This window comes from Nipponia nippon, unplaced genomic scaffold (assembly GCF_047370975.1).
Source record: "Nipponia nippon isolate SJK-2023a ecotype South Korea unplaced genomic scaffold, ASM4737097v1 scaffold_4, whole genome shotgun sequence".
In the NCBI taxonomy this organism is placed as follows: Eukaryota; Metazoa; Chordata; class Aves; order Pelecaniformes; family Threskiornithidae; genus Nipponia; species Nipponia nippon.
The window spans coordinates 40,163,285-40,191,202 of NW_028262358.1; the positions used below are offsets into that span (position 1 = coordinate 40,163,285).

General features: G+C 39.7%; 2 protein-coding genes across 15 annotated transcripts in view; one reads left to right on the forward strand and one right to left on the reverse strand.

Moving 5' to 3' along the window:
• Positions 1–24,443, reverse strand: part of SDCCAG8 (SHH signaling and ciliogenesis regulator SDCCAG8) — a 116,240-nt gene extending 91,797 nt beyond the window's left edge. For 6 of the 10 annotated variants that reach the window (XR_015708183.1, XR_015708182.1, XM_087774499.1 and 3 more), the window contains exons 1-9: positions 23,859–24,443; positions 13,059–13,238; positions 12,870–12,952; positions 8,231–8,344; positions 7,696–7,818; positions 7,255–7,395; positions 5,776–5,840; positions 3,407–3,595; positions 1,129–1,267 (exon numbers count right to left, since the gene is read on the reverse strand). Coding sequence is in view for 8 of the 10 variants with exons in the window: in XM_087774499.1 (XP_087630625.1) it covers positions 1,129–1,267; positions 3,407–3,595; positions 5,776–5,840; positions 7,255–7,395; positions 7,696–7,818; positions 8,231–8,344; positions 12,870–12,952; positions 13,059–13,238; positions 23,859–23,925 (1,101 nt within the window). In the remaining 2 variants the exon portion in view is untranslated. The remainder of the gene's footprint in view (positions 1–1,128; positions 1,268–3,406; positions 3,596–5,775; positions 5,841–7,254; positions 7,396–7,695; positions 7,819–8,230; positions 8,345–12,869; positions 12,953–13,058; positions 13,239–23,858) is intronic. The other 4 variants (XM_087774505.1, XM_087774503.1, XM_087774502.1 and 1 more) reach the window with 2 other exon arrangements.
• A 163-nt stretch (positions 24,444–24,606) lies between these two features.
• The window catches only part of CEP170 (centrosomal protein 170), a 104,765-nt gene continuing 101,453 nt past the window's right edge, over positions 24,607–27,918 (forward strand). For all 5 annotated transcript variants that reach the window (XM_087775476.1, XM_087775477.1, XM_087775479.1 and 2 more), the window contains exon 1: positions 24,607–24,794. The gene's annotated coding sequence lies outside the window, so the exon portion shown is untranslated. The remainder of the gene's footprint in view (positions 24,795–27,918) is intronic.

Consider the following 27,918-nt stretch of genomic DNA (forward strand, 5'->3'; position numbering starts at 1 on the left):
AGACTTTGTAAGGATTTTCTTTTTAAATATTAAAACAAAGATTTCCAACATCAAATGAAAAAAGATCAGATCACTTTATTGCATAGAGAAGGAAAAGTATTTTGTGCAGTTTTAAATAGCAGTAAGTGAATAACATTTCTATCAGACAACTGTAGAACCCACCCCAAAAAAAGTAAACAAGTAAGCAATTTAAAAATTTAATCCCTCAGGGACAGGATGTGACAGGCAAACAGCGGGCTCAGCAGGATTCTTCCTCTCTTTGTTCAATAAAAAACAAGGAGCTCTGATAATCTCAAGTTAAATTTAACAAGTACATAGGATTTCCAACTCGTTATTTTTTTCCCCACTGTTCATAGTTAAAAACCCTGCACACACACACACACACTCTCTTACAGCATTGGATGAATAATACCAATTTAATTGATAGAACAATTATATCAATCTTGTCCACTACTAAAACCAACAGCATTTCATTTAGAAAAAAAACAAACCACCCCTCTCTCAATTCCATAGTAGTTCACTAATAATACAGTAGATGTCACTAAATATCAAGGAAATAATTTAGGTCAATAACAGTTGATTGTAGACAGTAACTAGGGCTAACACAAGCATTAGATCAAAACTGGTTTTATCATCATTATTATGTACATAGCACCAAAAGCTTCCTGTAGGTAGCATGAGACAGGACTTCTCATCTTCAAAGAGTTCTGTTAGCTTATCAGTTCTTGCACTGCACTCATCTGAGGCAAAAGAGTTGTTTGTAACCATTTTAAGTATTCTTTCCAGAGTAGCTCAGAAATGTGACATGACAATTATCCTCCTACATGTCTTGAATGCCTTTGAAAATTCTACCATTCTATTTCTATCACCTAGCTGTGAAACTACATCAGATTTTAAATGATGGTCTAAGAATGCAACACACCCTACAGCCTTGATGAGAATTTAAGAACTCAAATATTGAGTTCATGTTACTGCTAAGAAACAGTCACACAGTACAATCCTTCTAAACCTACTACATCACATTAACATGTGATAAAGGTCTTACACGTGTATTCTCTCATTAGCATGAAAACTAATTAACATTTGCAGTAGATCTGAATACTGAAAAGCTGTCATTTATGAATTTACCTTTGTTTTTTCTATATTGGCCTCTTCTGTCATTTGCACAGCTTGTTTAACTTGCTCACAAGCATTAGATTCTCTTTGTTGAATCTCTTTCATGTTTCGTCTCAGTGAAACAAGCGCATCCATCAAGTCATCTCTTTCTCTGCATATAAAGAAACCTCAGATATTTCTTCTATTATCTTTTCTCAAGAGAAAAAAACCAAAAGGTATACAAAATATAAAATGTTAACAGATAAAAGACATAAGGATGGTAAGTGAAGCAAGACTAAAACCAGCATATGCTAAGAATGAAAGACAGCATACTGCTAGCTTGGCAAATATTAAAAATATCATTTGCTTGCTGACCAGTCCTTCACTTCAGAAGGATGGACCATTAGTGAAACTGCCAGTAATGACAGCAGAGCTCAAGTCATAAATATATTGAAGCTAAGCAACATTCTGTTGACATTACACAATGGGGATCCATGCCAAAAAAAAAAAAAAAAAAAAAGGCGAGTTTCTGAAAAAACAGCTTGAAGCAATATGAAATTACACTATCATTAAATGTAACACAGGGAGAAAAAAAATAAAAGGAAGAGTTAGGTTCAACAAGTAATTCGTATCACTAAGTATATCAAATGAAAATCAATAGCCCTTTGCAGCAAACTGGAACTAAACTAAACAACAAGACTTCTGGATTCTGCATCCCCTCTGAACTTTTGTTAATGAAGAAACTGAGACCTATACCAAACAGTGAAGCACGGTCAGTAAAACTGTAATACTCAACTTCACCTTTTCGTTATTTTGATATGTTGAAAGCTTTTAAATTAAGAGTATAACTGTCTGTGTTTTAGGTACAACTAGAGATTCTGGCTGAAAACTGTTGTGTTTGGGTTTGGTTTTTTTCTTTTTTTTCTTCATGTTGTGTGGAATGGTAATACACTTGTATTTGCCAGAGAACTAACAGTCATATTTTGAAATTTAATTTCAATAAGATTTGGACAAAGTTGCTTTAAAAATCCTTACTGAAATATATTTTGTTTTAGTAAGTTGCATCACAGGAAGATGTAGCTTTCAGATTTCGTTAAATCTCAAACCGAAATAATGGTTTAAGAAAGATAAATAGGTCAGCTCAAATCTTTTATTTCAAACTGCACTATAATACAAGATGACAAGAATGTAGACTTATAGTTTGTTCATGTTTTCCAGTGTCTGTGACAATTACTTTTCTTATGAAAGTAGATTTTGAAATACGACTTTTCAGCAACAGAGAGCTTTCCCAGAAAATTATTGGACTTGGCAATAGAAAAATACATAAATTCTGGCAACAGCCATCTAGTGAGCAGAGATAATATCCATCTGACAGACTATATGAACTATGTCCCTTCAGTCTTCTTGCTTCTAATTGACCCACTACCTCACATCCGGCAGGCTAATTCTAAAACTTCAGAAATCCGGAGGAGCTTCAGATATCTGACAATAAACAGATGTCTGTTTAACAAACTTTGAGAAGGCTGCAGTATCCTATCATTATTACTAGCAAGTAGAAAGGGAGAGATTTTTGAAGATGGTTGCCTAGCAGAACTTCTCAAGAAAAACACATCTTAATGATGTTAGGATTTCTGAATCATATATATTATGCCTGTATAGCTGTTTTTTAAAATCATTTAAATAAAAGCTAGAATTTAAAAAGGGCTGCAGCAAATAATATCATTTATTTTTATCCAAAGGAACTTTTTTCACTGACTTATTGTAGTTAGGGAGGAGCATTGCATCCTATCCCAAACACCTGACCGACTAAGCAAATTCAAGGGGGGGAGGGGGGAGGATTACACTGCTGATGTATCCTAAAAGTTCCCCAAACGTAAGGAGAATAAAGTGGACCCAGAAAAACTTCCAACTACAGAAAGAAAAGGAACTTTTGCAGGAAATAATCAATCAAAATATATGGACTTCCATAATACTTGTTCTGACAGAGTGAAGGGTTTGTTTGTACAGAAAGTGTGGGAAACAGACTATCAACAGTGATTATCTGGACAGCCCAAACTATCATAATTACAAGATAATGTCTAACATTCTTTCCCAGTTGAAATAAGTAGCAAAACTACCATGGATTTCAAAGCGGCTGGGACCTACACTCATATTCTGTCATTGATTTTAGCATTATAACTTCAACTTGGGAGTCCATTTTTCTGTAAGTGCACACCTCTCTATGAATGCAATCCTACACATTGAGACTTACATGGTTTAATGTAAGCAACTGTACTTTCAATGAGAAAGTAAATACCCCCCCCAAACCTACTTTGTTACCCTCTCGATGGTCTGCATGTGGACATTTGAATGAGTCTGTGCAAGAACTGCCTCGTGTTGTGCACATTTCAGACACAGACCACCAACCCAACTAGAATTTGTGGCTGAAACGAGTGACTTCTGGTGTTTTAGCCTTCCTTCCAAATCTTTGCATGTCTTCTGAGATTCTGAAAGGTCTTTTCTAGAAAGAAGAAATAAAAAATATTATTTGAGCAATCAAACATTTCTACAAGTTATATTTATATGCAATATATTATTACAGATGCAATCTAAAAAGCACTGTAAGAATCCCTGTAATGAACATTATTTTACACATTTCAGCAGCCGAAGGAAGACTTTAACAGAGAAATAATAGTTGAATTGCCAATCAAAATTATTAATAGACAAAACAAAATTATTTTAATTTCTGATACTAGAAGTATCAGTACTAAAGTAGTGAAGTTACACAGAAAATTATTAGGTAAAGCTTGTAGGCTTACATGTTGTCCGAACAGAGTAAAGGATTCATTAGCAAGAAACACTATCAGCTGTATAAATATTTCAATACCCTATCTAACATTTTTTCTGTTGTTCTTGCTAATAATATCATGAACTTCACATTTCTTCTCTACTCTCAAATTAACCGTAAAGTTACAATGTAAAGTAAAAGTCCCCTAAGCTCCCTAGACAAAATCCAGATGTATTCAGCCCATTTGCTCTGATCCAGTGATACACATGAATTTGAGGTCAACCACATCTCCAGAAGAACAGGGTAAGATTTTTACTCGTTTCCGAAATTTTTACCAGGTGCTCTAAAGAATTTTCTCCAGAATTTCTGAGCATCTGTCAGGCCGGGGAGAGCGCAAGCAGTAGGAATGCTGACATCAGGAAGTTCCAGACAAACGCACACGGTGCACATATAGATCAATTTGACAAATTGTGCAATGAATCCAAAGCTTTTGGTTTGTTATGCAGGCCATCTGGGCAGCATACACATAGTAAGTCTGACACATTCTGGTTGCATTGGATTTACTGTGCGCATGATACATACACTGCATGCATGCTTATTTCCATCTGGGAAATCTTCTGTGCACTTTTTCCAATTTTAGTAGTTGGTCTATTCAATATAATCCACTATAACCTGAACAGAATTTGCTCTGCATATATCCTTAGACAGTCATGGTACAACAGACCTATTGTTGGGAAATCTTGGACTGAAATCAGCAAGTCCTACATAAATTCATGCTTAAAGTTAAAAACAAGGATAGTCCCACTAAAAGTGATATAATTTCTCACTTTAATTAAAATTTAGCAAATGCTCAAGTGCTTTGCAGAGCTTACATTTTGAAAGATCATGTCCCTTAGGAGAAATCAAGAGGCTGAATAATGTACTTGTGGAAATGTACAGACTATTTTAGCCTCCAATATTTTTTTTCTGAGTATATGTAACACTTCAAGCCAAAGGCAGGGGGGGAGGAATTTATTACGTAGCTGAAATTCAAGATCCTCCTTTACTTTCACTAGCACAACTGGCTTTGCATGTTTAAGACTTCACCACTACAGATGGGATATTTAAACTTGACTCCCTACCAGTAACTCTTTTTATACACACACGAAAGTCTAGAAATTTCAGATATATGAAAACACAGTTTATTTAGGGAAAAACATAATTAAACAGATTCAGCAAGAGGATCATGAATGCAGGTGTAGAGGGGGAAGTTTACTCCAGAATACTAAACTGTAAAGCAGTTGCCTCTGCCTCTGTTTTTCCATAGTTTGCTACCTATTCAAACCTTTAAAATTTTGAGGAGTATATGAGGACCCATTTTCAAATATTTTTGTGTTTAAAGATATGCAGGTTACATGACTGGAAACACTGCCTGCATGCTTCAAAACCATGTTTTCCTGCTCCAAAATCATTATGTGGCCTAAACTAGTTCGATGCTTAAGATCTCTAAAACTTGCGATATAAAATATTAGTAGAAGAAAACTAATTATGGCAGAGCTCACACAAGGTAAAATTTTAACTTCTCTTTTTTTCTTTGATTGGTCTACCTTAACAGACATGATGTTTCTATAAAGAAGAAGGGGAAAAAGGATAAAGACATTCTATATCAAGTTGTAATTTCTATAAATACAATAATTCAATTGAATTTATAAAATCCATATATTGCTAATGTTGCTATATAATAGCAGTCCATTCAATTTTGCTACATTTATACTTGAGAAAACTTCATGTAAAACCAGCTTTCAGGGACACTATCAGAAAACACGACATTCAGACATTCTCTTAGTTAAATTCAAATTAAGAGTGGCTCGTGTTCTTATGAAGTGATAATTTCATAATAATTTTAAGAAAAAAAAAACAACATTTCACTTTACCTTAGAGACTGTATTTCAGCATCAAGGATATTGACTTTTTCTTGATAAAGAAGTTTTAGTTTCTCCTTTAGAAAAGATGGGAGAAAAGAAGTGTCTCTTGCTTTCTTCATAATATTGTCTTTACAAATCAATCTAGACATTAGTCACATTCATTCTTTTCCCTTGAAGATATAAACTTGTTGAAACACTAGTGTCAGAGAAATCTAAGTACTTCACACTTATGAAAGAATACAAAATGAACAACCATTCCACTTTCTTATTTCTCTACATCTTGCCAGATCCTCACACAGTAAATTGCTTCAGCTCCAATTGCAGCCCTCTACAATGATTTACATAAACTGATGAACTTGTCTCAAGTTTGCTCTTACTCTCCGACAAGTCAGCCGAAATAAAAGAAGAATTCTGAAGAACTTCAAGGAGACAAGCTATTTATTTATAATACAGTGAGTTACTCATTACCTGGTGAAGAACTAGGTATATAAAACAACCACACCAATGTTAAATACAATGGGGATAACAAGCTAGATAAAACGCCAGAAATTTAGCTCACTATGACGTTTAGAAAGAAGTCACAATCAATATGATTCTCTTGCTTTAAATATGGCAGATAAAGAAAAAGTGCAATTACTGTAAAAACTAGCTTTCAAAAAACTGCAGGCATTAGGGATCACTGAAGAGGTTTTCAGCTCTAGAGGAAGCACCAAAACAAAAAAAATACATTTTACTGGGAAAATTAATACATAATTCTAATTATAAACAACAATTATAATTTATTATTATTAATTATAATTAATTATAATTATTTAATTAATAAATAATTATTAATTAATATATAATTATCTCGAAGAATTAAAGTACCCTTTAAATTCCACAGGATACATATGCACATGGATAAAAAACATCAAAACTTTCAGTTAATCACGTTTTTCCAAAAATTAAGGATATTTTCCCAAACTAAAAATACAGGATAGAGACAGCATTATCTCTGAATCACTACGGCTCCTCTGTATCTCTAAAAATCACAGAATGTATAATTCAGCTCAGGGAAAACAAACTGCACAAAGCAACTTTTGTACCTTATTAAGCCTGCACTGCTCCAGGAGCAGAAAGACTCATTGCAAAAGAGCTTGCCTGGAGGGCTCCCTAAATTACACCAGCTAGTTCCCACCTGCTTGTGTGTTGTGTTACTGCTAAGAATCTCCAAAGCACATGGAGCCATCACTGACAGGATGTTCTTAAACCAAGACTTATCTCTGGGAAGTCAACATCTGCAGATACAGCCTGCCATCATGTCTAACTGGATAATAATATTAATTACAGTATAATGAGAAGATGAAGTTTAAGAGAATAAAATTTGACCTCAGAATAAGGTTCAGTCAACCAAAACTCCTCCTGTATGTCTGTTACAAAATTAATCATCAGAACTGCAGCACCAAAAGGTTTTGCAAAGGTAAGACTGTAAAGAAAGTTAATACCAACCAGTTCTGCATGCCATTTTTCTATTTCTCCAACAGCTGCTCTAACAAAAGCCTGATTTTTGTTATGTGCTGGTGATGAGGTGACAGGCTGATGCATGCTACAGTCATTACCACCTACAGGCCAGGAGCTCTGAGTATTTGCCTAAAATAAAAATATTAATGCTTCAATTATAAGTACATAGACTGTTTTTTTAAACAAATATTAATTATATAAGTATTGAATCTTATAATTTTCACTACAGTAGCATATAAGAACCAATAAACAAGTTATTTAGGTAGGCAACCTATGATAATGAAGTTATCCACAGAAATCCATGTTTACAAACTCTCATTAAATCTTTACTAAAATTCAGCTTGCACATAACCATTTACATAGCCTTCCTTAAAAAGAATCAGGTCCCTGAACACTGATTAAAACAAGAACAGAAAAATAAAAACTTACTGAGGCATCTAGAAGAGTTTGTTCTCTCAAATATTCCGCAGTTAAAAATTTCAGTTTCTGATGGAGTTCCTCATTTTCAAGTACAACTATTTGCACTCGATCTTTCATCCCAGACAATTCCTCCTATAGGATACAGAAACTGCATGTAAAAGGCTCCTTGAGATGGCTATCAACATTTAAATACATCTTGAGACCAAAAGTCTAGATTAACATTCTCAACTATTTTAGCCCTTTTAGAGAGAATAAAATACTCAAAAGACAAATTTCATTATAGGGAAATTCAAGCTACAAAAATACTTCTTAAAAAAAGGTGCTTATTTGTACTTGTGATATGAAGTAAAAATGTCTTTGAAGACCCTCGAACACTACACAGGCACCAAGATGCATGGTAACACTCAGTATCTACTGAGCTGCGTTTGGCTCGGTTTTGGTCATTACAACAATCAAGCTCAAGGCTAACCGTAAGCTGTTTCTAAAGCAGTTCTTCATATTTACGGGACCAGGATTTTAGTAGGTAAAATATGTTGTCTAATACCTTGCAAAACTTCACTTCTGCTTCTAAATGGTTAATGTACTGTGACTGATCATTGATTATAGGAACGAGATCAGAAAGGGCTGGTAAGTCTCCAGTTGCAGCTTCTGGGGGTTTCTGAAGGAAGTAAAGAATAGTAAGTGTTATTTTACAGTTTTTCATTTATTGCAATAAGATGTTGCTGGCGCACAGAATACTATGTACACTTAACAAAAAGTCACCAAGTACTAGATCATGAGGAAGGGAGAAACAGTAAGAACTTAAAATCTTCAATACAAAGAGTACGTATGTCACTTCTGTCAAAATGTACAGCTCCATACCTCCATAGAGACACAGGAAAATGCGTAATAGATATCAAGTTTATAAAAGAACTCGATTATTGGTATTTTAAAAGACAATTCTAAAAAACGTTTCTGATGACCCTATAAATAAGTAAAGTTTTTGTAGCCTCACAAATAACTAGTTAAAGAAGGCAATGAAGGGTATCCTTGCCCACTCGAGATAAACAATTACATCTCTGCCTTGCTCAGCAAGATTTAAACGGGGATTACACTTTTTACAAAATGTGAAAAACACAACCGCTATAACTTTACAGCATTTACTCCTAAGAATACAGTACAGATTAAGAATGTAAATAAATACTATCAAAATGTCCTTAAAATCATAAATGAAATAGTTTCCTGAAAACTACAGCCTCTCTTTGATCCTATTAGCAACTAACAGTACTTGTCAGTCTAATAAAAAGGACTTAGAGTTGATATAACAAATATTTTTATAGTACAATAATTTATTTAGTTCTAATGAAGTATAACATACTTTAAAATAATTTTAATGGAGTAACAGTATTAAGTATAAATACATTAGTCTGCAATGAAACTGCCTTTGAATAATCACAAAAATATTTAATGAAGTCTCTACTTTCAAATTTAAAAAAAATCAGCTACTATCAGATCCTCGCTTGTCCTCTTTATGTATTTCAATATTGTTTTACTACCTTAGTTTAAGATTCCACTATTGCAAATTTAATCCACTGAAAGAACTAAGTACAGTCTAATGCCAGTTGACCCATATGAACTATCTTATTTCCTGGAGCTAAAAGAAAGTATATCAATGCAAGCCACAATGTTTTGGTTTGTTTGTTTTTGTTTTAAATAACTAAAATTGAGACAGTCAAACTGGGACATGTTTTAAGTAGAATATATATCCTCTTATACAAAAGATGTCTGCGTTTTTCACCAATTTACTGAACAGTTTTACATGCATTTTTAATAGGGTAAATCTTCCTTCCTTGCATTCTTTTCCAGTAAGGATACAAAATTCATATAGAGCTGTTAATGGGGTCCTCTCAGAGGAACATCAGGTACATTTCTAGCGTTAGTTCACTATTCTGGATGAAAACAAATATCTTTATGCCAATCCCCAGTTAGTTTTGAAACTGATACAATTCTGTGATCTCGGGTCACTAAACACACCTTTATGTGCAAAAATATTCCATGATATGCTTCTCAAATATACTGAGTCTTAAAGATTGTAGAACTCATTTTCAGGAACTAACTGAACAGTTGAACTCCCGAATCTCCTAAAAGATTCAGAAATCTACATTTTTGTTTTGAAATATTTCTGAAACATTCACCATTCAAAAAAACCCCAAACCCAAACCAAGCTACTGATGGCTAGCTATCACATCTACCAGTTATCTTATCTACAGGTTCTGCCAAAAAGGTATTAAGATTCCCTGTCCAACCTTTAAAGATAAAAATAAAATTCACTAACCAGGGTGAGGGGCAGGTTTCTAGCAACAAAAGCCTTCCTGTCAAATTATACCCAATGTAAGTATTGGCTGTGTTAAAGGGGGGGACTCTTGAGAAATCTGGAACTATGACTGCAGAGACAAATGGAGGGTTTTCCAGAACCATCTAGAAAAACATTTAGAGAAGGGACCTGAATTTGAATGTATTCCACCTGGCTCACTGCACTTAAATTCCGTGTTCTATTGACTCAGAATTCACCTTGCTTTAAAGTCTGTTAATCTCAACTACTGTCTTAAGTTTAAAAAAAAAAAAATGCATCACACTTGTTAAAGTACATATAATACAGTGTCAATAATATCTGTAACTCATCTTTGTGTTCCTCTGGCTCCTATTCATCCCTCCCTCTTTTCTGAAAATGTAATAGGCGCCTTGCAGCTGAGACCTCCAGCTACCTCCCTGAAAAGATTACACCACAGCAGTGTTCAAAAATATGAAAAACTCCATTTCTATTCAAATTATTTTTCACTGAAAAATGGTGCTAATGTTTACCCTGAGAAACTTGAGAAACATCGATGTAATGTATACAAGTGTGCTAAAGAATGGTTTCACTAAAAGGAAAATAATACGTAGTATATTTTCTCAACAGAAAAAGAACAGAGGACTTCTTAGCACAACTTATTAACTCACAGCACGGTCACTAGGCTATTTTTCTTTATTTAGAAGCCTCTACCTGCCCTTTCATGTGACAAATGCATGGTAGATTATTTGTGATTCACTTCTCTTTACCTTTTTACTACACAGGTGTTATCAATTAATTATAAATTAATTTGGGAATTTTTCATTAATATTCTTATAATATAGCATGTGTTACAGGGTGAAAGAACAGAGGTCGGGGGAAGCATATATTTAAAGTAGGCCAAATATTAAAATCAGAACTGAAAGACACATCTGATCAGTACAAATTACCATTTATGCCTGAGTCTCAGAAATGCTGTTCACATTTGCATTCTTAATATTGAAAAGTTTACCATACAAACACAAGGGCTTATAAAATATAAATGCTTGGCAGCTTTAGAGGCCAGCATTCTACATGGTGACAAATAGTTTTGCCAGCATCCCAAGTAATTTGGCCCACTTTGTACTTTTCCAGAATGCCTCAAATTTCAAACCTCTAAACCCCAGAATTAGATGCTCTCCTGCTGGCAGTCTTAAATCTGCTGCTCTGTAAACTGGCAAGAAACAACAGGAATCAGGCACAGGAACTCCAGCTATAACAAGAGTGTCAGGAACCCAGGCTGGGTGCAGTCAGGTTAGCCAAGACCTGGGTTGTAGAACTGCAGTTGCCGTATGAAGCAATCTTGCTGGGCCTTGACCTCAGGTGATGAGGTAGAGCAAAATGACAATCTTGGCCCAAGCATCTGGGTGTAATCAAAGAAAAGACATACCCACTTGATGCCTATTGCAACTTTTATCAATGGGCAAGAGAAGGGAATTTTGTTAAGACAATGTTATTTATACATATGAAATGTTGTAAAGTTTACTAAACAGTGTACTTTCTGTGAAATATTATATTTAGCTATAGACACATGCAGTCATCTACTATCCGGTGGTCATCAGGTATTTCAGTATAATGCAAAGCAAAAGGTTAAGGTTACTCATAATCTCAGTTTGCTTTCCTTTGGGGAATCTGATGAGGAAGAAATGGGACAGTGACCTACCAGTACAGTAAATTCTCATCTTTTCTCTGTTTATTCCTCCTTCCTTTAATCCACTCCCTGAAAGCACTATCACATCTCTTAGAAAAAGTAACCCATTTTCTGAAATTTTCCGCTCTACTAAAATTTCCCAATATAAGTAGAAAACTTTGACAAAGATGGATTAAAAGATGCTTTCCCTCCCCTCCAAAGGCTGAATACAAATTGATACTGATTCATGTCATGTCAAGATCAACCAATGATGCACCATTCCCTTGAGCTACAAAACACTAATTCTATCCTGCACCATTATGAGGCAAAACTGCCTGGCAGGACAACCAGACAAAACTTGTGGATTGTAGAACACTCAGAAAAGTTGAACTTTAAATAAAATTTCTAAATGTCAGAACAGTAGAGCTAGACTCATTACACAGGTTGAAAGCAACACAGCAGCAATACAGGCTTTCAATTGTTCTGCTGCTACCTCAACTTTGACAGCAAAGAGCTGCTTGTCTTGCTTAGTATAAACCAAAAGTAGCCAGTGGAGGCCATCAAAAGATAAAACTGGAACACTGCCTTTGAGTTATTTTCCTATAGTGATACTTGTATCTAGCAGTTGCTCTGTAACTGAACTGTCCATTGCACGTACTTTGGTGCAGTTCTGCTGCAGGAAGGCTAAATCTGAGAAGCCCATGTAAGGGTGTAAACTAACTTCGACAGAGACCACTCCATTTTGGCAGAGAGCTACAAAACCTGTACATGAACATCTCTAATCCTCTAAAGAAAAAGCATAGTTACAGCATAAGAAGGCCTTCGAAAATCCTTAAAGTACAGTCAAAGGAAAACAGAGGCTGTGTTCACACAAATTTGTCCATGTGGTCGATCCCAACTGTTACCAAAACAAAGGGGATGAACTTTTAGTGGAAAGAAAATGAGAAAGCTGAAAGCAATGTGGACTGTGACCCACACCGCATGGTCAACAAAAGAGGAGAAAAGTCTAAATCCTGTATTATAGATTTCTTTTTCTTCCACTATGGTCATAAGCATACCAAGTTCTGGCCATAGCGTCAGGAATCTCCTATATTTCAGAATATAAAAATGATTTGGTGCTTCTTCTTCTTCCTGGATACTAGAAAATTGATCTCATCACGCATGCTGTTCATTCAAACAACACAAAAGAAACAAGAAGAAACATACACAGAACGACGTCTTCGTCCTTGACGGAGAGACTTCACTTTCCATTCTTTCTTGACGTTGCAATAAACTTTTAAGTTGATTAACTAGGAAGAGATAAAAAACATTATAACAAAAAATATTTACTTTTTTCATTGAAATTAATATAATTTCTAACCATTTTTAAACTATTTGCTTTCAGAGTAATCTTACCTGCGTGACTGTGCTGCAGTTCCTGCCAGGCTGCATTCCCACTGTCATCATTGCCCCTGTTCACATCATCACTGTCCTTGTCCACAGAGGACTGGTCAAATCCAACTTCACCCTCACCTTTTGCAAACTGTCCTTCCTCCAAGGCATATTTCAGTTGATGGATGCTTTCACTAGCACACTCTGAAAAAAAAAAAAAATCACATCATTAGCTACAATAAAAAACATAAAAGAAAGTATTTACTGACTGATATTTTAAATTTGGGGAAGAAAAAAAAAAAAGGGAGAACTAAAAGCATTCAGCATCTGTGTAACTTGACTACTTGATCTAAACTCAGCCACTGGAAGCGATTACCTAATGCAAACAGCCAAAACAACTACTGTATGTCACAACTGGCAGAAGAAATATTGACTACATTTTCAAAGAAGCAGCCATAAATAACATCTTAGCCTGTCAATGCATTAGGACTCTGCAGCAGCACAAGTAATAATATACTTGACCCTAAAATATTTCCTAGCATATGCAGCTTTGATACTTTTCAATGAATCTAAAGCTCATGCGATATTTCATACAATGTGCAGGACTGGGTACCAAGAACAATATCTTTGAATTCTAATGATGCTTTCCACACATGACACAGCAATGTATAGCACAACTAAAAAAATATCTGAGTAAATAAAGTAAAAACTCGGCAAACCGAGCCAACACAACAGACTGACTTCTGAACAAGTGTGAAAACTAAATAATAACACTCATCATTCTGAAAAAAAAAAAAAAACACCAACAAAAAACTATTCTCAAATAAATAAAAATATTTTTATGAACCCTTTCAAGAACTAAGTGACTTACTGGAGGGTGATACAGTAATAGTCTTTTCTCATTTTCAATACATTTTTTCTTATATTCCTTTTTTAAAATTTTTTATTTGATTCTGCTGACTTCATAAAAATCAAAAACTTTCCAATCATAAATGCCATATCACTCTGATGTAGCTGAACATTTCCAGTGTGCCAGAAAAGAAACTTGAGAGATTTGCAACTGAGAGACGACAACTGGATTAGGACTCAGAAAATATGGGCTTGGTTTAGATAATGATACTTCTAGCACACACCGTAGGACCTCAGGCAACTCGCTTATTACTCCTTTCTTTCAACTGCCTATGTACAAAGGGAGATGAGTATTTCATTTCTCTTCCCTTTAAGAAATGTATATATTAACTAGAAAAGACAGAGTAGTAACCTAAGTAGTACAGCTTTATGCAATGTTCAACAAAGCAGGACCTCTAGGTTCTACTGTAATACCACATGAACCAAGAAAGTGACCCATACATCAGTCACAGAGCATACATGCTCAGTGAGACAGTACTCCATCATGACTGACAGCCACTTTGTCAGGAATACATGAAGACATGTTTCTTTTACGTTTCTCTGAAGTAATACCATGGTCATTTTGACTACCAGTCAAAACTACCCTGAAACAGAAAAGTTTCATTAATAGTTAACAGTTATTTATAATTTAAAACAAAATGCCACACTCTCAAAACCTTACTTGACTTTCAGAAACATAAAATCTATATAAGCTATTTTCTGCATTTAGCACTGAATTCTGTCGAAGGTGTCCTGGTTTCAGCTGGGATAGAGTTGATTTTTTCTTCCTAGTAGCTGGTATAGTGCTGTGTTTTGGATTTAGGATGAGAATACTGTTGATAACACCCTGATGTCTTGGTTGTTGCTAAGTAGTGCTTACACCAGTCAAGGACTTTTCAGCTTTCCATGCTCTGCCTGGTGCACAAGAAGCTGGGAGGGGGCACAGCCAGGACAGCTGACCCAGACTGGCCAAAGGGCTATGCCATACCATATGACATCATGCCCAGCATATAAACTGGGGGGAGTTGGCTGGGGGGCAGCAATCGCTGCTCAGGAACGGGCTGGGCATCAGTCGGCGGGTGGTGAGCAATTTATAGTGTATCACTTGCTTTGTATATTATTATATTATTACTACTACTACTATTCTATTTCATTTTACTTCAATTATTAAACTGTTCTCTCAACCCACGAGTTTTCTGACTTTCCCCCTTCCAATTCTCTCCCCCATCCCACTGGGGTGGGGGGAGTGAGCGAGCAGCTGTGTGGTGCTTAGTTGATGGCTGGGGTTAAACCACGACAGAGGGTTATTCTCCCCTAGGACTACTGCATATGAAACATTTAGGTATAAATGCCCACAGAACAGGAATTTCACTCTTCTGAGACAAAGCTTATATGGTAACATTTTTTATTGGAGCAACTGCTACAACTAGAAAAACGGCAAGTTTTCCGGCACACATGCTCTTCATTTATTTGTCATCTGTAAATTGATATGATGCATAAATAACTAACTGAAAATATTTTTTTTCTCACAGGCAAAAAAAGCTTAAAAAAAAATAATCACAGTTAAGCATTTGCTAGGTAGAATTCAGAAGACATGCCTCAGAGTACAATATATGCTGCTGGTTACAAATGTTAATAGCTCCTGTCTTCCAAATGGAAAGGTGAATAGCAGTTCAAGTCAGAGAACAAAAGCTAGATATGTATTCCTGCCTTCACTTTATCTATCTTTTTCAAGTCCACATCATCTTGACTGAAGTTGAGAAATTGATTTTTTTTCCCCACCGTAATGGTTTTCACAGTGCTTTTCAGTCTTTTTCTCTGCTTGGTTGTAACTTACCAATACCTTATAAAATATAAATATCCCCCTCAAAAAAGCACTATATTTAAGAACATGGTTCGCAGTCCAGTATGACAGCCATCACTCACTTTTTAGCAATGCTAGTTTTTAATAAAAACCTGACCCATTTCTGACCAATTAATCTTCTCTCAGCACTTATTTTTAAAGCCCAGTGATCTTATGACTCACTTCATCGCTTTTGATTTTTGGGTACTCCATCCTTTAATGAAGTTAATGTAAAATAAGACATAAAAAGAACATTTCAGATAGTCATAATTTATTATAATAAACCCAAATACAATTCACAAGGCAATGACTCAAAAAAGAGGGGTTTAGGTCAAATATTTCTCTATTGGCATACTTGAGCTATTCATCCATTTTTGAGCGTTCCAGAATGCTATGAGGGTGGGAGAGTTAATTGAGAAATGGTAGAAGTATCTCACTGATACAATGGCTTAAATATTTAGCAAACTATGTTGCAACTAGTTGTTGCCAAGAAATGTTCAATGTCAGTTAAGTTACTAAGTGGTGTGTCATCTGAGAGCAATAAAACTCCTTCATTTCCCCATTCACTGTAGACCTCTGTCAGAGAACACCAGAGTATCAATATTTGCTCCATAGCCAGTGAAGAACAACAAACCAAAACAAATCAAAACCAGACAGACCCATATACAGTTTTTCCCAGAACTTCTCTCTCTTCATAATATTACAGCTTCTGAACTCCAAGCTACTACTTTACCCTCGAAGACGACATAGATGATCTTACACTATGTCCTCTTTTCCCATAAATATACTGGGCAGTAATAGTGAAACACATTAAAATCATTATCAATGGCACACTGATGTCTACTTTTCTTGACTACACTTCCCTTCCTCTGGAATAATGTCACCACATTTTTTAAAGCTTCATCACATATTTGCCAAAGTTTCTTAAAAGCTTGCCAATTTCCAAATTACAAAAGTTGCTGCCATAAGCAAAACACTCACCACTGGGACACTGGGAGTTAGGAGTTTCCGATGGTCTGTCTTTACATTCACTAGACACCGAACAGCTAACATTTACTTCAGTAAGAGTTGAACCAGACGTGTAAAAGGGAATAAGTACATTATAACATTTTTTTCCTAAATAAGGGACGTAATTTTGGGCATTAGGATAAAAGACACATTGCCGAGTGGAAAGATTACATTTGTTGTTTCTGCCAACGTAAAAATATTCTTTTTAAATATGAAAGAAGCAGAAAGAACCTCTGTGGATGCAAACTTTTGGACACCAAAGAACCTTTGCTTAAAGACAACATGCTAATTTTGTGATTAATTTAGAAGTCATTAATTTTTAAGTGCTCACACATTCAACCTAACTTTTCACTTAGGCTATTCCTATAACAGTACATTTTATAGAAACAGGGCCTCAGTACAAACATACTGCAGAAAACTGCTCGCCTGCAGTACTGTGATTTGTATACCTAAAATTCAATCAGCATTTTTCTTTTCTACATCTGAACAAGAGTCTACAAATAAAAACCGAACACATATTTCTGTTGTATGATAAAACTTCACCGATGTGTTATTTCCTATAGGAAGAGCTGAGGATATAAATGAAATGGGACTTATCTGGATTAAAACTTCAAAAAATAAATTTTATTTACTATAAAGCTCTTTGGTTTTCGTGTTTAAAGGATCTGAGGTGATTATGAAAAATGGCAAGCTAGCAATAAAACCTGATGGATCAAACCCGACACATCAAAAAAAAAAAGATGCAATTGCTCCACAAAAACGCTGTCAAGTTGTCAACTATCATGTATAAATCACAGGCAGTACTTCCCACAAGGGACAAACAGATAACTTACCTAATGCCTTAGCAATGACATAGTTGACCAAACACCTAATAGAAAGACGTTACTGCTTATTATTTCAGAGACAGAAGCAACCAGCGATCCTAACCTGGGATCAAGACCATACCATTCTAGGTACAAAGACATTCCTAGCCCTCAATTCATCTAAACGTGAATGCAACTTTGGGCTAGATTAAGTTCAGTTAAACATAATGCTTTGGACAAAACCAATAGGGCCCTGACTGAAACATTAATCAATGTTCAAAAAGCACATGCCATATACTCTATATATTCTGCTGAATAAAGATACTCTTCTGTCCTGAAAGAAGCATTGATAACTGTGGTTATTTTCTGTACTCACTGTAACTAGAAAATCTAAGTATTACTCCCTGAAAAAATAGTATAGGTATCCTTTTTCCAGAGAAGTATCTTTGTATAAATACAACTGGCAGGTTTTTTATATGGGAATGTCAGTGCTACTGCTGAACAACTTTTTTTACATTGGAGGCACATTAGAGATCCATTCAACTTGTCAAAAAAAAAAAAAAAAGAAAGATAAAAGCTAGAGTCAGGTATTTTACTCTGAAGTAAAATACAACATGGAAGATGTAGTTGTATTTCCAAAGCACTAATCAGCTTGGGGGGACACCAAAAAACATTGAGAGAACAATTTGCCACTGAAGGAGAAACAGAAAAAAAAACAGAGAAGGCATTGAACCGTGTTTGCATTGCCTAAACAAAAGATGTTTTTTCAGACACTGCCCAAGACTGTCTATAAAGAGCACTCCTTTAAAAGAAAGCACCAAAGCTACCTCATTCATGAACTGGGAAATGCGACAGAAAATACTCTGGGAGCTAGTGGAGAACTTAGCAAAGGAATCAACCATCCAAAACAACAGAATTGCCTGAAAGACATGGAAAATAACTCCAGCTGGTAGAAGTGTTCAGCAACATAAATTGAAGAAAACAAACTACAACTGTATGAAAAAGTTGCCATAAGTCTGTCATCTAAAGCTAAGGGTCCAGTTCTAATAATGTTTACAGGAAGATGACTACAAGTTATTGGCTATAAATTCAACAAACAGGTCACTTTCTGATATCCTATGGTTCCCAATCAGAAAACAACCCTAGAAAGTTAGAGAAGAAGGAATTACACTGATTCTTTAGTTCTTAAAACAAGTAACACTGTAGAATTTATGTAAAAAAATAACTGACAAAACAGAAAATTAGACCAGTTAGTGAAAACAGAAAGATGATGCCTATTTAAAGAAAACTTTACTGTCCAAAAGTATATCAACTTTGACTTTGTTTCTACTGACGCTTAGAAATCTAAAATAGTACATCATGTACCTCTTCCGGGGTAGCATTTCAGACAAATAATTGCTTAAAAATACTGAAACTGAGAATTTGCTTGTAAGGTGTTATTGTGTTTTGCACAGTCTTGGAATTTACTTTACTTACCGTTCTGATATGCAGCTATACTTCTTTACTGGCTGCCAAACACAGGTATGCTACCGTGCTACTAACATACTACATGGCAGCTTTGAGACTGAAGCATCATATCAATTACTACCCATGCTGCTAGGATTTTACATGTAAACATTCAACAATAACCAGTGATACCAGGCTGGTCAGAAGCCAGGCCTCAGAGAGTCCTAAGATGTGTTTAACACTCAGATGTTTCAAAATAATGAATCATGGATCCATTTGATTTAGTTTCTTGGTCTTCATAGTTGCTTTGCATCATACAAGAAATAAGTGGTTTTCATAGAATCACAGAATCGTTTAGGTTGGAAAACACCTTTAAGATTTCAACACACCTTTTACTAAATTATCATCTTTAAGAGGAAACTGTTCTCTGGAGCTGCAGCGTTCATTGTCATGAGTTCCCAAACCAGCCCTTTCTGCGGAGCGTAAAGCACATGCCTAAGGTCTAGAGACCCTCACATGTGAGAAAATCCAAGCATTTCCCAGTTCCTTCTGACAGATTCACCACCCTTAAGCAAACATTACGTGCTCTGTTCAGCAGAACACTTAGAAACAATTGCCAAATAAAAATAAAAACGCTAAGCCAAAAGTTTACAATTATAGATTGCCATTTACGATTTAATTCTTAGCTGCTTCAGTGGCACAGCTAACTTGGAGAGCTGGTAACTGTGCCACATACTCATTTTTCCTAGGATGGCTTCGACTTCACATCTCTCCTATTTATTTTTTCCTATTTATTTTTGTAGTCACATAAAGCAGCCACAAAATGAAACTTTATTTGTAGAAGTCTTATATTTTCATCCGTTCCTCTTAATTCTCTGAAATTACATAGGACACTGCACTCGGTAATGCAGTGGAATACAGAACATTATTTCCACATTTTCTTAGGGCAGATTTACAAGATGCCTGTATCAGGCACTGTACCTAAAAAGGATGGTCTCCCCCTCCTTTGCTCCTCCTCTTACACTGACTCTGGCCCATAAGTGAGCCAGTGCTGTTTACTAAACAGGCAGAAAACTCAACATAAGAAAATAAGTTAACAGTTCTGTGTTAAAAGAACCAGGTGAATGCTAGAAACAAAGTGGGCTCTAAATAGCCTTCTCCATATGTTTACTGCTGTTGGGAGAAAAGGGGAAAGTAGCAGGGAGCCATCACACTCTGCTCTTGGCCCTGGTGCAGTAGAAGGCCCATTGGACATTCACGCTATACCTGCCAGTTTTTAGTTATTAACATGAATACAATAGCACAGCACTTATTCTCCTTTACAGAATACCTCTATTCCCTTGAGAATAAATTTTTATTAGAAATGTTATTATCTCCTAAAGACTTTGAGGTTCATTTGAAATGGTCTCAATTGTGTGAATGTTTACACAGTAACCTAATAACCCCAACTGTACAAATACCAGCCTCTTAACTCTGTATTACACACATTAAAGACTTTCATTATACAAGGTCTAGACTATTCAGGAAAAGCCCTGTTATAGGACCTTTGTTATTTCATCAGAACCTAACCTCCCTGTTGGGATCTAAGACCAGTTATGTTTTAGTCAGGTTTTTTGGTCTGACTTTCCGTCCTCTGTCTCAGTTTACTGAACACCTGGGCTCCCTGCGTGCCAGTCTTCTGAGGGATTTCCCTTTATAACAAAGGATGCTGCACTGAAGTAATTGGTTACTCTTTGGGAGCTTATTCACGCTTCCATCAAACTGAATAAGGCTGTAAAATGATTCTTCTGATCTCTAGCATGGGTGGTAATAAACTGTTGCCACTTATCAGCCTGGGTCCAGACAATGTCAAGCATTACAGGCAGTTAAGAACACTGTATTTCAAAACCATCAAATAATGCCCAAGGGATGCCACCTGAAATTCCAGAATCCAGATGACAGGAATGATCTGAATTTGGAGAAAAATCTCAAGCTTTAAAACTGTACAAGAAAAATAGGTAAAGAATTAGGTTTGACAACTTAGGCAGTAAGAATGATCTATTTGTCCTACAGTAAATTCCTAATGGTAGTGGTAATGATGTGAGAAATGCTGTACAGGTCAAAGAGGTTAAAAATTGTACATCACTGAGAAATAGAGAGGTTCATTGAGAAACATAATGGAACTTAGGTTATATCGCCCTGCATTGGGGTTATGTTTGTGATAATACCCTACTGGTATCTACTCCCTGAGAGGCACCCCTGGATGTACGAAATCAAACCTATCTTGGCATTGTATGGAAAAAGTCCACGTCTCCTGGAATGAAAAGGGAAACAGCCACCAGAAGGTCATGTTCTGAAATGATTTAAAAAACATAATGGATCCAGTGTAAGGGGATCCAGTCAGAAACAGATAAAATGAAAGTAAGTTGTACGAACAGAATACACGCATTCAATCATTTGACATGGTGATGGATAGATAAGACTCTAATATTAGTCTCATACACAGTTAAGCAGCCCAAGATGCAAAATTCTGAAGAAAGGCCCCTGGAAGATAGGAGAGTTAAAGAGGTCACTTAAAACGTCCAGACAACTCGGTACAAAGGCATGCTTCAAAACTCCACATATCAAAAGCCTAAAAGCTCATCACAACTATGAAGATAGTATATATATGATAGTCCACAAGCCATCCAACAGAGCTTCTAGTTGAAAGAGAAATCCCGTTGGAACATTTAAAATGCACAAAGAGCCTAAGACAAAAATCAGAAAGATTGGAGCTCTGTTGCAAAATGCTACAAAAACATATTTTCATGACAAGCCTGGTCTGAATCAAGGAACAAACTATAAAGTCCTTACCAAGCTTAACAACTTACACACACACAAGACCATCTACATAAAGAAGTACTAAGCATCCTAAAATTATGGGAATACATACTAGCCTTGGAGACCAAAGGTGTTGGGCTTCACCTGCTATTACCACCTAAGGAAGCCGAGGACATTGCATTCTGCAGGGAGTCCAGGCAGCTCAACATATCCGCTGCATCCAACAGTGGTTGGATGCCCCAGCAGGATGGCTGTTGAGCAGAGCATGCTGCCTGCACGCTCCATAATTTAAAGACACCAGCACATCTCCATATCAACTTAGATGAGGATGAACAGAAGAAATCTACCTTCTCCACTGCCCGCATGCCACCTTTTGGACTTGCCAGTAATCCAAAACACCAGCACTGACTGGCCTTCATTGCCTAAAATGAAAAGGCAGGTCAACCCCTCAGCTATCACAAAAGGAGAACATGAATGTACAAAATGCTTCACTAACAGCATAGCCCCTTCCCAGATCTGCATAAAAGCAAGCAAACAAGGCTGAAAAACTACTCTAGGTAAAAGATAAGCACAAGCACTCTTAAAAAAAAAAAAAAAGTCTTGTGAAATACACCAAATTTCAACATATTGGCTGAGCTTGTACTTATGCCTATACTGGTGCAGCAGAAATGAACAAAAACTCTTAAAGTGTGGCCTTTCTAAATGAAGCTTTTTCTCTGTGAGTGACAATACTGTCTTGAAGCAGAAACATATTGCCATTAGAAGATTTATTAAGCAGCAAAATTACATGTGTTCAACTACGGTTTTAAAATCCTAATTTATCACTCCTCCTTTGTCAATGGAAGTCATAGCAGAAACCCTTTGCCTCCATGGAAGTCCAAATCCAGCACAGGAAAATTATCTAGTGGTTTTCCATACTCATCTACAGAAGAACAAAACATGATACAGTACTAAGCTTACTCACGTCTGCATGGCAATTCATAGGTTTTTATTCATTGTTTTTACATGTAACAAAAGGAACTCTACGCATATCAAAAGTTGCTCTGATGTTTGCCATTTTAACTGTTCTACCTGCGAGTGCCAAGCAGCATCTACATGCCCACTTAATCTACAGGAGAAGTAAATAGAGATGATTCTTCCAAGTTCTATCTTCTGGATCAAATAAAAATCCATCCTCAGCGCAAAGAACGGATGCTATTTTGAGAAGGAAATACAAGATACTTGCTAAGAATCAAGCGTCAAGTAGCTATTTAAAAACATATCCATTGTTTTACCTTTTTGCAATGATGTTTCCTATATTGCAACTACACATTTAATTCCCTAGTGTCACAACACGTGATGTGTGGGTACCGTGGCCGGAACACAACTGTGTGCACCAAGCAGGGTGACATACCCACAAGTTATCTACTGGCTTTCCTCACTTACTTTGATTAGTCAGAGACAGTCTGAAGGCTGGTAAAGCCCAGATGCCGCAGCTGAGAGATGCAGGTGCTCTCTGGCAGGCTGTATACAATGCTTCTTGGACAAGAAGGCAGGTATGAAAACGCTTTATGACATGGGAAATAATCACTCTCACAAGAATCAATTTGCACCCTCTCTTACCACTTGTCTAGAATTTGATGTTTCAATGACAGCTAAAACTCTTAAACGAACAAAAATAAAACAACAAACAAACACCAAAAGAGGCAGCGGCCGTACCAAAGCCAAGTTGCGATCAGACAGCTACGCGGGGCGGTGCTGACTGCGCCAGCCGCCGGGGTTTAGCAGGGACCAGAAGCAGCTTCACTCTTGCCGCCAGCTGCACCGAGCGCGGCGCGGGCCGCGCTGCCTCAGCCCGGCCCCCGCCTCCCCCGGCCCCGCACCGCCACAACAGCGCACACGGGCCCGCAACGCGTCCCGCCGGCCCCCGCCAGCCGGGCACGGCGGAACCCGCCAGGAGAAGCGGGGCCGGCGGCGGCGCGCCGGGGCAGCGGCTGAGGCGAGAGCGGCCGGCGGGAGAAGCAAGCCCGCCCTCACCCCGCGCCGGTGCCCGCTCACCTCGGAGGCGCCTCTGGTACCGCTCCAGGGACTCCTCCAGGGCGGGCTCCCCGCGGGGCGCCCGCATGAGGACGCCGCGGGCTCCCGGGGAAGCAGCCGGCGCCGCCCCGCACGGCGGCGCCCCGCGGCGCCGGGGGGCGACAGTAGTCCGACCCGCTCTGCCTGCCCGCGCTCCGCAACCGCCGCGGGCCGCCGGAGGAACCGCAACTCCCACAATGCCCGCGGGGACCCCCTCCGGCTGCTCCTCGGCGTCCGCCGTTGCTACCCGCCACCGGCGCTCGGGACCCGCCACGCCCGCCGGGCGACGCGGCGCGCGGGAACGCGGACCAAAGAAACTACAGGTCCCAGCGCGCAGCGCGGCGCGCTGTGCGCCTCGGGAGGTGGAGTCCCCGCCGGCCGCCCCCCTCCCACCGCCGGCGGTGGGAGGGGGGCGGTCGCAGCCTCTTCGGTCCCCTTTGTTGTGGATTGCGGCTGCCTTCGCGCCTGCGCACGGCGCGGCCCTCCCGCCCACCTCCCGGGGTCCGCAGCGGCTGGGAATAGCGCAGGTCCCGCCGAGGCGGGGGGAGCGGCGCTCGTCGCCGCCGCGTACTCCGGCGCGTGCGCAGTGGGGGCGCGGCGGCCGGCGCGGGGACCGCTATTGTCTGCGGCCGGCGCAGGCGCGGCGCGGCACCTCCGCCGCTCGGCCCCGGGCGCCTGCGCGCTGCCCTCCCCCGCCCCCCCCCCCCGCATTGTGTGAGCTCGGGCGGCGCCTGCGCGGTGCCGTGCCCCGCTCTGCCCGTGAGCCGCTATGTGCGGGGAATAACGTTGGAGCCGTTGCCAGAGGGACACCGACCGGAGCGCTCCGCCCCCGCCCCGCGGGGATGCCGGCTCAGTGAGCACCGGCGGCGGCACCACCAGGGACGGCCCCTCCCCGGCGCGGCGAGCCTCCTCGAAGGGGTGAGTGAGGGAGGATGCTGTCGCCGTGGCCGCGGGTCGGGCGGGAGCCGTGGCGGGGAGAGGGACCGGGGTCGCGCCGTTTGTCCGCCCCGACATCCGCCCGGTGCCTATTGTGTCAGGCGGCCCTCGCCCGCCGGGCCCCGGCGCCGTGCGGCGGGGGCTGCGCCCGGCGGAGGGGGCGGCAGCGCGGTTCGGGCACAGCCCGCTCCCCTTCCCCCGTCCCCGCCGGGTCTGGAGGCTGCTCGGCGGCCCCGCCTTCCTTTCCCCCCGTAAGCGCGGCGGGGCCGGTGGTGGGGCGCTGCGCTGCCCCCGGGGCACCGGCGCGGAGCGGATGCGGAGGGCGCTGCCCGCGTCTCCCTGCCCCTTTCGGCCCCGCCGCCCGATGGGCGCCCGGCCGGGGGCGCCGCCGCTGGCACACCCACCCGGCCGCCCGCGGCGCCGGCACCGGGGCTTCGCAGCCCGCCCGCCCCTCCTGCAGGCGCGTTTCCATGAGCGGAGCGGACGTTTCCAGCGGTTTGTTTTTTGGTTTGTTTGTTTTTTTTGGTTGCCCCTGTTTCACACACTGCCCCGGGGCCGGAGGCGGCGTTTCCCCGGATTTAAAAATCACCGATGCCGTTCCTTTGAGGTGCGGTGTTTGCTCCCCACCCCTGCAAATGCGCTCTTCTGAGAAGGGTGATGGAGAAAATCCCTTGGTTTTGCCTCTTCTCTTATTGCCCGTTTTCACCCAAGGAGTATGCGGGTCTTTTGCACTCAAAAATACTCTCCTGGAGGCGTGACCTTTTCTTCCGTGAGGCTCTTCCCGGGGAAAAAGGAAATAACCTTTTTTGTTCCCGGTGGCGAGAGGAGGCGCCGGGCCCACTTTTGTCTTTCTGGCGTGGAAGCGAACGGGTTACTGCGCTAACAAAAACCCGATGGCGATTTTCGAGCAGAAAGCGCGTTGCAGCAGAGGAAGCTGGCGTCGAGGCGCGCGGCGGAGCCCTCCTCCGCCCTCCGCCTCCGCGCGCGCCGCCGGCGGAGGGCGGGGCGGGGGGCGCGCGCGCTCCTCGGGCGGGCTTCCCGGTGCGTCGCGGCGGCGGCCGGCGAGCAGCGGTGCTCGTGCGCCTTCCCGCCAGCCCGGGCGGAGCGCGTGCGGTGGGCGTTGGGCGGCGGCCTAGGGGAGCCCGCCGGTCCCAGGAGCGGGGAGGGCGTGCGCTGGTTGCCAGCCCGCGGGGCGGTTTTTTAGGCGGTTTTGAGATGAGGTGACAATTAGTCCGCCCGTTCTTACGGCTGTGTGGAGAAAATGAGATGTAGGTGCGATGCTGATGGGTTGAAGATACATAAGAATTGCGCTCTTAGGACAAGAGATTACAGATAGCATCCACTGATCTGCACTTTGAAGAAATTATTTTCTTCCCAGTGACAGCAAAGGTACTCACAAAATATTGAACTACTTGGAAAGAATAAAGCCTGTTCTAGCACTGCGATGATCATCTTTTCAGCTTTGGAATGCCATTCAAGACGCTGGGACAGTGTTCTTGGCCCTGGGCTTGCTTGTGTAAAATGATACGTGGGATGGGACAGTCTTTGTAAACGGAACTAAGACATGATTAAATATGCTGTGATTTCCTATGATTAATTTCCTCTGGGCATTACTTTATATCCAGATGCTGAGAAGTCTGTCTGACTAGAACTGAACTCTGTTAGTAGGGAAGCTCCTCCACTTTACATTTTATTGAAGAGGGAAAAAAGTTAAACATAAATACCACAAAGAATCTCCCCTCACTCTTTGATTATTTTTTTTTTAAACACTTTGTCACTTTTGTGTAAATGTTTTGTTGTTGTTGTTTGCTTTTTTTTTTTTTTTGTCTGAAGGAGGTCAGGATGGCTGGCTGGACAGAGAGAATAGTGTAGCTGAGGATACACAGAATTTTGTAAAAATTTCAAGAATCTAAAAGTTATTTGTAATGGATCAGATAAAAATGTTTGCTTTAATTCTTTTAAAGAGAAACATTCTGACATAAAAGTTGTTACCAAACTTACTTTGTCGTGGTACTGCATTTTTGGTTTTTTTGACAAGTGACTGCTTCCCATTTCTATTCTAACTGACTTTTGCAAAGAAGAATGGGTTCTTGCTATATTGTGCTTCATCAGCTGTAACGGACTTGGCAGGCAGAATTTTTTAACAATTCTGTTGATAACATACATGCCAGAAAAGAATGGGGTTATGAAAGTGAACTGGAAAAGTCTATGTTCATTTGTAGGTGGGAGCTAGGAATCTTCCTTGAGTGACTGGAATGAAACCTGAGGCACGAATAGCTGCAGAAATTGATTTTGAAGTACTGTTTCCAGTTTCTGCAAATGCAGGAAAATGGTATTTAATGTCTATTGGTACCGTAGTATCTCCTTGAGTCTCCGAGAAAGACAATTTCTGTGACAGGGCTGCATTTCTTAGTTTTGCAGGCAGAATGGGACTGAGGTAAAACAGATTGTTTTTACTCTAGCTAGAAAGCCAAGAAGATCTGTGAAATTCTGCTTTTCCTTTAGAAAATTTTTAACAGGGGAGTCAGGCATTGAATCCGTGAAAGATAGCAGAATTTACTTGCAGAAATTCTCATATCTGCTTCTGGCACTCGTGAGGTTGTAAAAAGACACAATAGCATGCACTTCCCCCTCTTTGAAGAACATGCTACATAACGTAGTAAAAATTGATGTGGTTGTGACCAGGAGACTGTTGGAAATTTGAGAGAAGAAAGTTCTTTGTTACTGTGGGATGGAGCTTCAAATTTGCTAGCTGGGAGCTAGTGTTAGATACGTGTATCTTTTCTAAGATACACATCTTCACTGTGCTAAGTGAGCCTGTGGGGGTCTTCCATTGTCTGTTAGGTTTATAATGCTCTTGCCAAATGCCTGCATTTTTTCCGTTCTAGTATTGATCATTGTTCATCTACGCATTTTCAATGGACTGGTCTACAGAGAGCAGCTTCCTTCAGTGCACAATGCTAATGCTTTCCTGAATCGGAATCCATCCAGTGTGTTGAATGAGGCAGATGTCCAGGGGAAAAATAGTATGTGATCATGTGACTTAAACTGTAACATAACGCACGCAAATTAGGGTGGAAAGAGAGCGCAAACTACTTGTTTAAAC